Genomic DNA, 14,418 nt, shown 5'->3' with positions numbered 1-14,418 from the left:
GTGAGTCATTCATCTTCATTATACCACTGATTGGTTTTTAAACTCTCGTAAGACACTGATTTACGCAATGGGAAATTTCCAGGGGGACCACAAAAGAAATTATTCTTACTTCTTATTGTTTCCACTTACTCAATTTCATTAAAAACCTGTCAATTAGTGACCAATAAGATTGTGATGGCTTTATTTTTATGTTCATCATATTTTACAGACTAAAAGCTACACAACAGGTTTAATGACAAAGGAAACTGTCTGTAGTTTTATTTGCTCATGGTAGATTTTTATGATTGTTTCATTTTGCACAATATTTCAGGTTTGAAAGGGCAGGAAAGCTGAATTTGATCCTATAATGTAAACCAAATTGTATGTTACTAGTTAAAGATCTTCTAAAATAAAATACCTCTTTTATAAGTTTAGTTTAAAGGTTTATGTTACACAACCCAAATAATATTTGTTCGTTCATGGCTGTAATTTCCCTCAAAACAAATTAAAAATATGGCTGATAATGTTGCTTTAATATATTTAACTATTTCATATTCTTCCTGTGAGTTTTCGGTTAAACTGAGAAAAGGGTTTAATTTAAAAACTGAAAATACTGTTCAAGAGGGATTGAAACTGCAGTCGACCATTATTTTGAAAATACGACGCGAACCGGAAAAGCCGTGTTTAGATGCTAATGTTAGTGTTAGCTTGTTGCCGTGTGTCAGTGTGGCTCCTATCTGTCAAAGAAACGCCGCCCGTCCGTCTCACCTCTTTATCCGGGACCCACTGCGGCTCGTCCAGAGAGAAAGGGCTGTTAAAGGCTCCGTTTTCCGGCACCATGCGAAGGCCGCTGGGGCTCCGGACTAGTTTCTTTCCATCAGGCACTGAAGACATTTCTCCTCTGGAACCAGCGACTCCGACTGCCACCAACTCCTGACTGACCCCGCCCCCCAGCAATGACTGACACCACCTTTATCCAACCGGAGCCCGGCTTGGACGTCACGTGGTGGACTGGGTCGAGTGGAGTGTTTTGGTTTTTACAACCGCACCCGAAGGATGGAGTTCAGCAGCAGAGTGTTTTTATGCAACTGTGGACTGTGTGGTTTCCAACAGCCCAACACAGGATCTAAACCCAGTTACATTAACCCTGCGGTATCCCGTCCACCAGCAAGGCCCTTACTAAGCACCAAGTATGCCTTTTTCGCACACTTGTGGAATAATGTCCAAAAATTTTTCATACAGTTTATTTTAAATTCTTTTACACGTTTTACATTTCATCAACTTGAGCCGTAAATAAAAATACCAAATACTCAATAACTGTCACATTTTTTTTAACCCTTTAAATGCCGTGTTTGTAATGTAAACAAACCTTTTTTTTTTTTTTTTTTTTTTTTTTTTTTTTTTTTTTTTTTGATGCAAAAACCACAATTTATTTATTTATTTATTTATTTTTTCAATATACTACATAAAAAGTGTATCCCATATTATTTGATTTTTTCATCCTGGCATACGTCAATGATTAACTCCAACATTGGTTCATTTGCATTATTATTTTTGGCGCTAGGTCAAATGTTCAAAAATACTACCATCTGTCACCAAGTGTGTGTAAAATGCACACCTATAAATCAAACTATTAAATATTATATATTGATTAATTTTTCTGCTCTAATTTGATTTTATTTTTGTAAATCAAGGTCAGCCCTAATCATACATATCAAATGGAAGAAATAGTGCGTTTTAGGCACACTTGGGAGACAGATGCTAGTCTTGTAATTTTCTTTTGTTTACAATGTGTAAATTTTAATTGGTGCCCAGAATTTTAAAGATCATGCAAAAATGAACAATTTTTGAATTCTAACCTTATTTAAATTGTGAAAAATAATATGACGTTTTTTAACACGAAGTGCAAAGCGTACCCGGATAACGGAGGGTTAAACAAGAGTAACATCTTAAGACAAAATATACGCCTATAATGTTTCAAAAATCATAAGTAAAATGTACAAAGCGAGTTAAATTCTTTATTATTTCCCGAATGATAATATTTGCATCAACAGAAATTTTAATCAAATTCATGGAAAAGCTCTCTGTCCCAGACGTGGATTAAAGAAGATATATGTTGGGTAAAATCAAGCAATCTGGGTCAAAAAAGGATTTACATCTTTGATTTTTAAGAACATTAGTCACCACATGTTATTGTATAGGTGCTATGAATTTGTTTTATACAACTTACATATAATGATTCTGTCACTGAAGACACAATTTGTAAGTAAACCCTGTGACACGTTGATTTTCTCTCTGCAGTCATAAGAACTACTATTACTTCACTAAGTTGTCAGTGGGAATATTTATAACTAATAATATAAGTACAATACGAGAACAAATTAACATACAGTATAAGTACAACTTATTTATTTATCTGTCTGTTTGTTTGTTTGTTTGTTTGTTTGTTTGTTTGTTTGTTTGTTTAGCAGGGACAGTACACATTAATAAACATTTCTGTAAATGTGCCAGTATTAGCAAAAAAGCTAGTCCATAGAGTATTTTATATACAGAGTACAAGCAAATTTAAAGTATTTCAAATGATCAAAATTCAGAAGCTTGTATGTTTCTAGAATAGGACAATGGTGGTACGAAATTGGTTTTCTGGCAACTATTTTTAATGCTTTTTTGTATAATGATTCTATTTGTCTGAATGAACTGAAGTGCTGTAAAAATGACATTCAAATATAGTAAAAAACAATTCTAGAGTGTTGTACAACCCCAATTCCACTAAAGTTTTTTTAATACTACTTACTTTTCCAGATTTGTGTTCCCTCCATTTTTTGAAGTTGTGTTTCGGCCAATAAAATCAAACTTACGTAATTTTTTTCTCGCAAGTGGTAAATTTCTTCATTTAAACATTGGATTGTGGAGTTTGATTGCAAATAAAATTAATTATAAGATTTATAAATCATTGCATTCTGTTTTTCTTTATAATTGGACAGTGCTGTTTTTAAGTATGTTTTTAAATTGCTGTGACCTCAACTAAATTTTGCACTTTAAAAAAAATTTGTCTAAATTTTCTATTATTACCATATAAATGCTTGTTTTAATTTATTGTTATTACCTCTCTGTAAAACCTGAGCCTTTTCATGGTGTGTCCTGCTGACCTCTTGGCTAGGTTGCTCTTGTAAAAGAGATCTCAGTCTCAGTGGGACTTTATTTGGTTGAATAAAAGCCTAATAATAATTTTTAAAAAATTTTTTTAAGAGATATCATGGAATTGGACTTGTATTTGAGTAACTTAACAATAAACTATAAGAATGTTCAACGTTGAAATGTCAGCATTTCTTCTACATGGATGAGTTTGATTCTGAGGCTTATAAAGGTATGAAGTTATTATGGGATGTTATTATCTTTGCTAAGTTACCGTTTATTGATCCACGGTTCAGACTAAACTGGGGCCGTTCTGACCTTGTTTGTTGGATTCAAACAGATCTTTAGTGCAGCTACTGACAGCACAAACTGAACAGAAAACTGAGGTGGTTAGTGGTTTTACTGTGGCTGTTTTCAGTCTAAAAACGGAGCTAAGCTAACAGAGCTAAGCTAACAGAGCTATAATGTAAACTATCAGCTGATGCAGCACGTGAAGATTATAAGACAGTGTTATTTTGACCGACTGTTAAAATAAGCAGCTATGAGTTTTAATTTGAAGAAGAAAACATGATGACATCATAATAAAGATGTGTGGAAACAATGAGTTTTATGCTTTATTCCAGGGGTGTCAAACTCATTTTAGTTCAGGGGCCATATTCAGCTAAATTTGATCTGCAGTGGGCCGGACCAGAAAAATAATAACAGAATAACCTATAAATAAGGACAACTCCAAATTTTTGTCTTTGTTTTAGTGTAAAAAAAAAACAAAAAACAAAAAACAAAACATTAAATTATGAAAATACTTACTTTTATAACCCCCCCCCAAAAAAAAAAAAAAACAAAAACTGAAATTTAAATTTAAAAATGTAAGAAAATTTTGTGCAATTCTAAAAAATATTCTGCCTCAAGTTATCATTTCTACATGTGCATTATGGATCAGATCTACAAAGACACTAAACACTGAAGAACAGGCAGAAAAATTGTAAAAATTGTGCTGAATTTTCTTTAGACATTTCAGGTTGTTCATATTTTTTCAGGTTATTCACATTTTATTGTTACAGGATAGTTTGTAAATGTAAATATTTTCATAATTTAATGTTATTTTTTGCACTAAAACGAAGAAAAAAAAATTAAGATGTTAATTCTAGATTTTTTTGGCTTAATTCAAGATTTTTTTACTTAATTGAAGAGTTTTTTTTTTTTTTTTGCTTAATTGAAGATTTTTATTTTTTTTTTTTACTTAATTGAAGATTCTTTTTTTTTTTTACTTAATTGAAGATTAGATTTTTTTTTGCTTAACTGAAGATTTTTTTTCTTTCTTTCTTTTTTTGCTTAATTCAAGATTTTTTGCTAAATTTGAGATTTTTTTTTTTTTTTTTTTTTTTTTGGCTTAATTCAAGATTTTTTCCTTAATTCAATTCAAGACTGTGGAATTTTTTCACTTGGCAAAAACATCCCAGGGGCCGAACTGGATCCTTTGGTGGGCCGCATTTGGCCCCCGGGCTGCATGTTTGACACCCCTGCTTTATTCAGTCAGTGATACAGTCTGTGGATACATAGCATTGATTCCTTGGTGGTTTTTGTCCTAAATGTATTCTGGTACATGACTACCCCTACTGGTGAGTTTGGAATATCACTACTATATAAAACCCTTCTAAAGTAGAGCTTTATTAGATTGATTTTGGAAAACATTGTACTAAATATACTTTTCTCCACTTTAAGTTCATTAAATTAACATTGTAAACATATTTTTAATTCAATTTAACAACTTTAAATGTATTCAGTAACACAACTTACTTTAAGGAACTAAATGTGGTTATGGTGTGATGTGAGAAAATGATGGATGCATAAGGACCTCATTTACTCATAAAGATACATGAATAAAACCATAAACTGTTCCCACCTGAGAATATATTTTATTCAGCCATCCCACACAACATTCAGCCCAGAGCCAGGAGGAGAAATGACAACAATGAAAAAAAAAAAAAAAAAGAAAAAAAAAACAACAGAAGGATGGACTGTGAGATTTTAACTTCACCAGTTTAACAATAAACACAGTCGAATAAAACTTTCCATCGTTGCCTGCGTTTCGATGAATCCATATGTACATTCACGTCATCGTTACAAACAGGTTTCATTTCAGGACAGACTTTAATGTTTCCTTCCTCTGGTGAAAAACACAGTGACGTTTTGAGAAACACTGACCTACACGGCTCCAAAAGTGACATGAAAACAGTTATATACAGTGAAATATCAGAAAAGAGGGAAATTATTACAGCAAATAAATGTTTATTGTTTCAAATCATGAGAAAAATGAAATATTTCAGTCAAAAAAAATCAACTTTTAATCAAATAAATAAAAGCAAAAGAAGAAAATTCAAGTTGTTTTGTTTTATTTTATTTTATTAATGAAAATAAATAAAAATGACCTTGTACCATTCATCAGAAGCTAAAAACATGGGTTTGGTTTCTTTTTGAGGGGATTGTACAATCAGAAACAAGATGGAAAAGTTTAATTTAAGTTGCAAATGTTGTACAAAATGTGAAACTTCAATACAATCTGAAACTTAGCTTTAGTTTATTTATTAGATGATAAAAATGTGAGAAAATAACTGATCACATATGAGGAAATTCTATAAATTCAGAGTAAGGAGTCATAATTCCATGCAAAAAAAAATCAGCATTTTAACAAATAATTCAGCTGTTTGTAAAAATTTCTATCATTGTTTTGTTTTATTTGAGAGAACGGTGTCGTGTAGTGAAGCCGTTACCGTCAGTGTTTCCTACAACGTCACTCGTTTCATCACGGACATTGACTTAAATTATGTGCCTCTTTACTCTGTGGAGTTTCAACAGTAAAAGACAATAAAGAAAAACAAAGAAGAAGAAGAAGCGAAGCAGAACGGAGACTGATCAACAGTCGACATATTCAACATAAATCAATAAATCATCAATATTAAAACTAATGATTTGACTCAATTATTGCCTGCATTGAAGAAAAAGCAGCTGTGATTAGGATTAAATGCAGGTTTTTATTTACATTTCAGGGATAATTCATCTATATTCATCTATATCTTTTTATTGATTTGGGACAAAACAATAACAACTGAACTGGAATGAACCTTTTTAGTTTTAAGATCAAATTCAACGTCATTATTTTTGGGTAAAATATAACTTCATTGCACAAAACAGCACAAAAAAAATCTATGTTTGTACAGGTTCTTAAAGCAGAATTAACTTAAATCTCAGCAACAACGATCAGTGAAAACCTGCAAAATAAAAAATATATCACTGAAAAACTGAAGTCAGTCTGATATTTCCAGTGCAAATCCCTCAATTCTCATCTTCATCATTATATTACACACTTTTTACATTATTCAGGGGCTTTTATTATGTGTTTTAGGTGAATTAAAGGTTTTATGTATGTTACAATAAGTTAACATCATATTTTATCCCATTCAGGTCATATGAAGACAAACATCTGCAAAAATATGACTTCAATTGATTTGTAGGGACTTTTTTAGTAATAGTAAAATAAAAATGTTTGTTTTAATTTCATCCAAATTAACCCTTTCATGCATGAATTATGAGAACCTTAATCAAAATTTTTTCCAGGTGTTTTTATTCCTTTTAAAGCATTAAAAAAAACAATGCAAATGAATTTTTTTTATAAACCTATTTTTCATGGAGTTGCAAAAATGTCCACTGAGCTGGAAAACATCAAATTTTTGTCTAATTTTTGAAGCAAAGAAATATGTATTTACTGATATACTGTGTGAAAACTATAAAAGAAAAACATTTTTAATGCTGCTAATCTGATATTTTTTCACATTTTAACATATTCTGACCCTGTATGGCAGTGTTTTTCAACCTTGGGGTTGGGACCCCACATGGGGTCACCTGAAATTTCTAGTAATTGATTACAAAAACAAAACTTATTGATAAAAAAAAATATATGGTGAGTTGAGAGAGACAATCTCAATCAATAAAAGACATGACAAACTGTGAAGTTGAAACTGAAGCACTGTGGTACTGTTTATCTGTCAAATGTTCATTGTGGTCAGTTTCAGATGCTGCAGCTCTTTCATAATTCAGTTTGAGTTCTTGTTTGTTCAGTATTAATTGTCAGCCTTGTAAATCCAAGCTGGACTGACTGTACATATCCTGACCAAGGAAATAATAAAAATAACAAAATTCTCACTTTGTGCAGTAATCTACACCTGGCTTTTCTGCCTCCGTCCATAATAATATACATTATATAGACTGAATGTCGTCTAAAATTAATGTTTTTTTGCAACATAATATAGCAAACTATTACATGATCAGACACAAATTAATTTTAGCAAAAAAAAAAAAAGTCTTTGTTTTGAATGTCTGGGGTCGCCAGAAATTTGTGATGTTAAAATGGGGTCACGAGCAAAAAAAGGTTGGAAACCACTCCTGTAAAGCCTGAACTATTAAATCATTGACAGAAACTTCCAGTTCTTTGAAACTGGAGCCTTTACTGGTCCTTCTGACCACTCGAAAACATTTTTTTTCAAATATCAATTTCCATGTATGAGTTTCAATTTGCTATCATATTTGATACATCGGGTCTCAATGCTCAAATATTTTTATTTTCGATCAAACAAAAACATAATATAACACTAACATGTCTGACAAATTGGTAATTCCTTTTCAGAATTGTCAAAGTTCTGCCTCCTTCCTCATTAATATTAAGTATAAGTTATATTATAGTATATAGTATAGATATGCTTAGACTAGGAAGGTTATTATTGTTATTAATTATATAAGGAGAAGGGGTGGGAGTTTATAAGTTATACTTCTTCTCACTCCTTTTCGAATATGTATTACATGTCTTGTGTCTTAATTTTAAGTGTTTATTTTCTTCTGTTTTGATATTCATATTCGAAATAAATACATCAATCAATCAATCAATCAATCAATCAATCAATCAATCAATCAATCAATGACAATCTTGTAGTGTCACTGGAAAGGCCTCTGGTGAATGAATTCCTCCCCCCGGTGGATTATCTGTGTATTGCATGTATCTAATTGTATACATCAGGTTTTTCAAGAAAAAAAATATCACACTGATCGTGCAGAGGGCTTCAGAACTCATGTATCAAATTTGATACGTTTGGTGTTATAGGGTTAATACTAGTTATTGCTCACTTCATGGAGATAATACGCAAAAAAAAAACAACTGTCAATTATAGTCTTATAACAATAACAAGCAATTGATTTACACTCAGACATGTTAGTGCAGATCAGGTTTATCTAGAACAGCAGAGTTCCAGTAATGCTATGAATGTCAGTGTGTGGGATGGTGCATAAGCGTCCACTGTGTTGGCTGATGTGGAACTAAAACAACAAAACCCATGAATATACAAGAGAACAGCTGGAGAACAGCTGTCCACTGCAGTGACCACTGTGCATGAAAGGGTTAATCTGGAGACATGAACATTTAAAATACAAAACTGTAAGGTTTAGAAATAAAACCTGACTTTGGTTTATTTATTCTCATGATTATTTTTTTTTTGCAGCAAAGGCTAAAATTACCCTAAAAAACTATTTCCAGTGCAAATCCCTCGATTCTGTTCTTCATCTGTAAATCCCACACTTTGTATTTTTCGGTGAATTAAATGTAAAACTGATTTTACGAAAAGCTTCCAGGTTTTACCAACGTTGAGGATATTAAAACTTGTGATACTTATCATATAATTCTAACATATTTACCTTTAAAAGCGTGTAGAGTAACAGTTATTTTTAAGTTGTTTTTTTAAAGGACATCATCATAATGAACCATTTTTACATTATTTTATATGGTATTTTATATGATGATTCTCCATAAATTTTAGTTGAATTAAATCAAAATATAGTGTAAATGACCAAAAGGAGGTCAAGAAGTTCAGTCTGTCCTCATCAAGACAGTTATTCCTCACTTTTTATCTTAAATGATAATCATTTAAAAAATACAATAAAATATCATTTAAAAAAAAAAAGGCTGGAATTAAAAGAGACAGAGTTTTTCCTAAGACTGGAAAAAAAAAGATATATGATTAGTATTTGAAGGATTTATTCTTCAGATTCTAGGATAAAAGTTTAGTTCCAGTCTGATTTTTGTGATATACTTCATTCAAAATTGATCAGATAATGTTTGTCAGTCCTCATGAATCCAGATTTTTCTTATTTTTTAGACATTAAATCATTGTTTTCCATGAAGTCAGTCCTCCGAATGATGCATCCTTCACTTTTTACACGACATCAAGTTCAGATCCATACATTTTACACATGAAAAGTGAATGAAAAAAATAAACTTTAACCAAATTAATCCTAAAGGGTCAGTTATTCAGTCGTAACAAACACATTCCTATCATTTTGATTCACTTTTTTTCCACTTCATCCTGCTCCTTTTCAAGTATCTTTTTTTTTTTTTTTTTTTTAACATAGTTTTTCCTCATTGTATTTGGTTTTAAATGTTGATATTCAAAATAAAAAAAACTAAACTAAACTTTTACATATTCAATGACGTTTTTTTTAACATAAGGCAGCAGTGGTGTTGAAACAATCATTTATTTTATTGACTCATCCTTCAGTTTTTTAAGCCAAAAGTTTAGTTCTGGTCTAATTTTTTTTTGGTGATCAATAAACCTGACTTCATAATGCATTAAATAAATAAGTTCCAGTTCTAAACGACACTCCTGATCCGCTGTGGGTTTGTGTTTCATTCTTCTTCCTCTGGACAATAAACTCATTCTTTTGGTAAAACTCTGTAAATAAATGAAATATGTAAATATCTGGTGTATTTTACACAAAGTCTCAGCAGTGTTTCTTTAAATTTGGTTGCATTTAACTCGACTTTACTCCGGCGGTAAAGCCTTGTCTCGATAAAAACTACAGGTAAACAAAGGTTGTGCTGTTTCTTTTGTGTTTGAGGATAAATGTGGAGGAAAAACGAATGCAGTCAGTGTGAAAACTCATCTCCACGTCTGAGCAGCAGCTGTCGTAAAGACACAGCGCTGCCTTCAGTTAAACCTGGAAAACAAAACCTTCAGAGCAGCGCGAGGACACGAACAAAACACCATTTACAAAGACAAAAACAGAACAGATGTAAACACAGCGTCAAACAGGAAAAGCAGATTTTCAATCAACACAGGACGGAACGTTTGTCCAAAAAAAAGCAGAGTGTTTAGAGTGTGAATTCCTCAGCAGGTTTCAGAAGAAGACTTAGATTAATGCAGAAAATACAGTCACCACATGTTTAAAAAGTAGAATTACTGCCTCATATATCATCATCAGGGGGTTTAATACGAGGCATTAGGTGTGTTTTTGGGAAATGTGATCAGATAAATATAATTTTATGATTAGAAACTGAAAATACTGTTTCCAAAAGTAGCTGAAACTCAGTTACTTTTAAGTAATTTCTGATGGGTCGTGTTATAATAAACATTAGGTTTTTTTAATTCAAATTTATATATATTTGAGAGAGAGAGAGAGAGAGAGAGAGAGAGAGCTTAATTGATAATCTTCCCCCTGTAAGTCGCTTTGGAAAAAGAAGCATCTAGCAAATGTATAAATGTAAATGTTAATGTAATTATTTGAGTTTTCCTTCTTAAAATGTTACACTCACTGTAAAAAAAAAAACCCTCATTGTTTTTATGGAAAAAAACTGGCAGCTGTGTTTACCAGATCAGTACTGTAAAAAACACATCAAACTGTAAACATATTTACAGAGTAGCATGTAGATTTAACATTTTTAACATGTATATTTAAAAGGACTGCACTTTCATAGTGCATTTTTGATACCTTCATGGTGTCCAAAGCGCTTTACAAAGCCACTCGGCCCTACTGGGAGCAATTTAAGGTTCAGTGTTTTGCAAGGACAATTTGACATGTGGACAGTTGGAGCCAGGATTTGAACCAGCAACCCTTCAATCATTGGACAACCTGAGCTACCAACTGAGCCATAGCCGCCCATTTAACTGAACTAAAATGTTAAATTGTTAAAATGGTGACTTTTTGTTATGTTTCCATTGGGGTTTGTCTGTTTGTTTGTTTGTTTGTCAGCAAGAAAACTCAAAAAGTTAGGAGCAGATTTTGATGAAACTTTGTGGAAATGTTGATACTGGCACAAGGAACAAATGATTAAAATTTGGTGGTGATCTGGGGGGGGCGACTGATCTGCCTTGGTGGAGGTCTGCGCTCTCAGAGTGCTTTTCTAGTTTATTACTCTTTTATAAAAAAGAAAAATAAAATAAAATTTACAGTGCATTAAAAATAAAAATGAGGGAGAGCATTAGTTTACATGTTTATTTTTCATGTTGATAAAGTTTCATAAAAGGTATAAATGTTCTAAGGCAGGGGTGTCAAACTCATTTTAGTTCAGGGTCCACATTCAGCCCAGTTCGATTTCAACTGGGCCAAACCATTAAAATAGCAGCATAATAACCTATAAATAATGACAACTCTAAGTTTTTCTCTTTGTTTTAGTGCAATAAAAAACACAAAATTATGAAAATATTTACATTTATGAACTGCCCTTTCACAAAAAAGATGTGAATAACCAGAAAAACTGAAATTTCTGATGAAAAATCAGTTTAATTTCAACAATATTATGCCTCAACTTATCATTTATACATGTGCAATACACACAATGTTACACAAATATTTGGTAACAGGCATTATGTTGTTAACATTTTCAAGTTTGGAATTTGGACCTTAAAAAAAAATTATTTCTACAATATTATGTGTCAGATTATTATTAACAACTTACAGATCTGATCTAAAAATGTGCAACCCAACTACTAAAATATTGTTAAAACTGTACTTCATTTTCAGGTTTACATTTTATTGTTTATTTTATTCTTTTACTTGAGATCACATTGGGCTTAATTGTGGCTGCTGAACTAAAACCAGCTTAACACCCTGGACTGTTAATATCTTCAGTGTCATTTTTGCACCGCAGGCCACGTTGGAACCTTTGGAGGGCCGGTTTTGGCCGGTTTTGGTATGTTTGACACCTGTGTTGTAAGGTATACACTTCTAATAGTAAAAACTGAAAAGTCAAAATATATGTAATAAACTAAGTTTTCGTTTCATAATGTTTAGATTGACATTTTTATGTTTGATATGATGGAAAAACTGACAATTCTAAAACTGTTTGGGGGAAAGGGGGGATGTTTTGAGGAAAAAAACTGACAAATTTACAAAAAAAGACAAATACACTGTTTTATAATACAGTCACATGAAGGAAAACCCCAGATGTGAAATATTAGATGTTGATCTGAAAAGAGACATAAAACCTGCTCATCTTTGTAGTTTCTGTCGTGGATCTGTTGATTCATGAGTGGTGATATTTTCTGGATTCATCTCCAGTCCGTCCTCTGAAAACCTGAGCTGAGTTCATGTCCGCTTCAGCCTCAAACAGACGTCATTGTTGGACACGTTTTCTGCAAAGTCTGTGGTTTTAGTTTTTAGGACGTTTCCCAGAGGCGGCCCTTCTCATTGGTGGGTAAACTCTAGGGGGCGGAGCCAGACAGTAAATTCTTTTACTTCTTTAGTAGCTTCTGACCAAATGATTTTACTTAAACCTACAGATAAGTTTCATCTTTAAAAGATCCAAACTTGACTTTTAGAAATATCCCTTGTGTTTGTTATCGTCTCAATTAAGAGACATAGAGCAGCAGAAAGGACATGTTTAATATTTAAATACCTTTAACTCTGCAGCAGAAAAGCAGATCTAAGGAAGTGACATGTCTTTAAGAACAAAAAACCTCCTGTTACCCTCTATTTAAGCACTAAGGATATGTATTCTATGGTTTCCTTTATTATTATTTTGTTTTTTTATCATCTTCGTCAGTGCAGAAACACTTTTCCTGTAAATACAGACCAATGTGATTTTTTTTCATATTATTTTCCTTGTTTGTGTTGTTGTATTTTATGGTTTTCATGTCACAAAGACTCACATGTTAAAAAAAACTGGAATATTTATCAAACCGTTATCATTGTGCAACTTTAAAATCATGATTTTAATTTGTTTACTGAGACTTTTCATGAGTTTAATATGAGTTATTAGACATAAAAATCTGAATGTTACATTGCATGACACATATTTTTTTGTTTCATCTGTTGCTACTTTGTTTTTTATCATCTTCTTCAATGCAAAAACCTGTATTTTATGTTTTGGACTCACTGACGAAACCATTAACCAGCAGTTTAAGGTGAAAATTGTGCACAGAATCATGTCTCTTCTCATTTTTTGTTTCCTTTTTGCAGGTTTTTTGGCTCCACCCACAGGTTTAATCCGACCAATAGGAGTTGTTTTTGTTTTTTTTTGCCTCTACATCAGAAACATAAAAAAAACTAAACCACAAAACTGTTCACTCACACAAACAGGAAACATCACACACTTATTAAAACACATACACACAGAAAATGCCTGTGGGTTCATTTTCCTCCTGTTCATCGATATGTGTCGATAAAAACAAAACCAAACGTCGTCTAAGAGCAACTTTCAAAGTGCAATGAAACAGTAAAACCTGGTGGCGCAAGATAAGAAGCTTCATTAACAGCTATTTACACCAAGGACTGAAGGTCTGAAGGTTGGACGGACTGGAGGCGGTGACCTCTGCGACCTTCTGTGACTCCGCCCATCACGTCGTCCGGGGTCGAAAAACCTTCAACGCGCCAGGTCAGTGTGGCTGGCGCTCAGGTCACGGCTTTTCCTCAGACGATTATTTCGTTCCTGGACGAAATGGCGCAAAAAAGTTGAAATTAGAAGACAGAATACTGAAAAATAGGATGATAAATAAGATCAAAAGCAGAAAAAAAACAGGAAAAATATAAAAAGTACCTTTAAACTGCTGCTAAACACAAATATTTCATTATTTTTTCATAGATGCAACAAAAGTTTGCATCAACGGTGTCAAAATCATTTTAGTTCAGGTTCCACATACAAGCAATATGATCTAAAACCAGTAAAATAATAACATAATAACCTATAAATAATGTCAACTCCAAACTTTTCTCTTTGATTTAGAGCGAAAAAGTAAAAATATATTATTACATTACATTACGCCAACAAAATATCCTTTAAAAAATAGGAATAATATGAACGATCTGAATTTTTTTTTTTAAGATAAATAAGTGTAATTTTATCAATATTATGCCTCAGTTTATCATTTACACATGTACATCACAACTTAAAGATCACAGTAGATCTACAAATTCACAAAACATTTAGTAACAGACAGAATATTGTTAAATTGTTTAAAAATTGTTACTTCTTTTAAGACATTTGAG

General features: G+C 32.1%; 2 protein-coding genes across 5 annotated transcripts in view; both read right to left on the bottom strand.

Annotated features, from left to right (window-relative positions):
- The window catches only part of zfyve21 (zinc finger, FYVE domain containing 21), a 22,459-nt gene extending 21,544 nt beyond the window's left edge, over positions 1–915 (bottom strand). For all 3 annotated transcript variants that reach the window (XM_030126868.1, XM_030126870.1, XM_030126869.1), the window contains exon 1: positions 748–915. In XM_030126868.1, coding sequence (XP_029982728.1) covers positions 748–873 — 126 coding nt within the window. In that variant the 5' untranslated portion in view covers positions 874–915. The remainder of the gene's footprint in view (positions 1–747) is intronic.
- Positions 916–13,502: 12,587 nt separating this feature from the next.
- Positions 13,503–14,418, bottom strand: part of klc1a (kinesin light chain 1a) — an 80,880-nt gene continuing 79,964 nt past the window's right edge. Inside the window, exon 16 of one of the 2 annotated variants that reach the window (XM_030125858.1) lies at positions 13,503–13,861. In XM_030125858.1, coding sequence (XP_029981718.1) covers positions 13,796–13,861 — 66 coding nt within the window. In that variant the 3' untranslated portion in view covers positions 13,503–13,795. The remainder of the gene's footprint in view (positions 13,862–14,418) is intronic. The other variant, XM_030125859.1, reaches the window with a different exon arrangement.

Source organism: Sphaeramia orbicularis, chromosome 22 (genome assembly GCF_902148855.1).
Source record: "Sphaeramia orbicularis chromosome 22, fSphaOr1.1, whole genome shotgun sequence".
NCBI classification, from domain to species: domain Eukaryota; kingdom Metazoa; phylum Chordata; class Actinopteri; order Kurtiformes; family Apogonidae; genus Sphaeramia; species Sphaeramia orbicularis.
The sequence above is the reverse complement of the archived record's forward strand: the minus strand, read 5'-3'. Positions and strand labels throughout refer to the sequence as shown.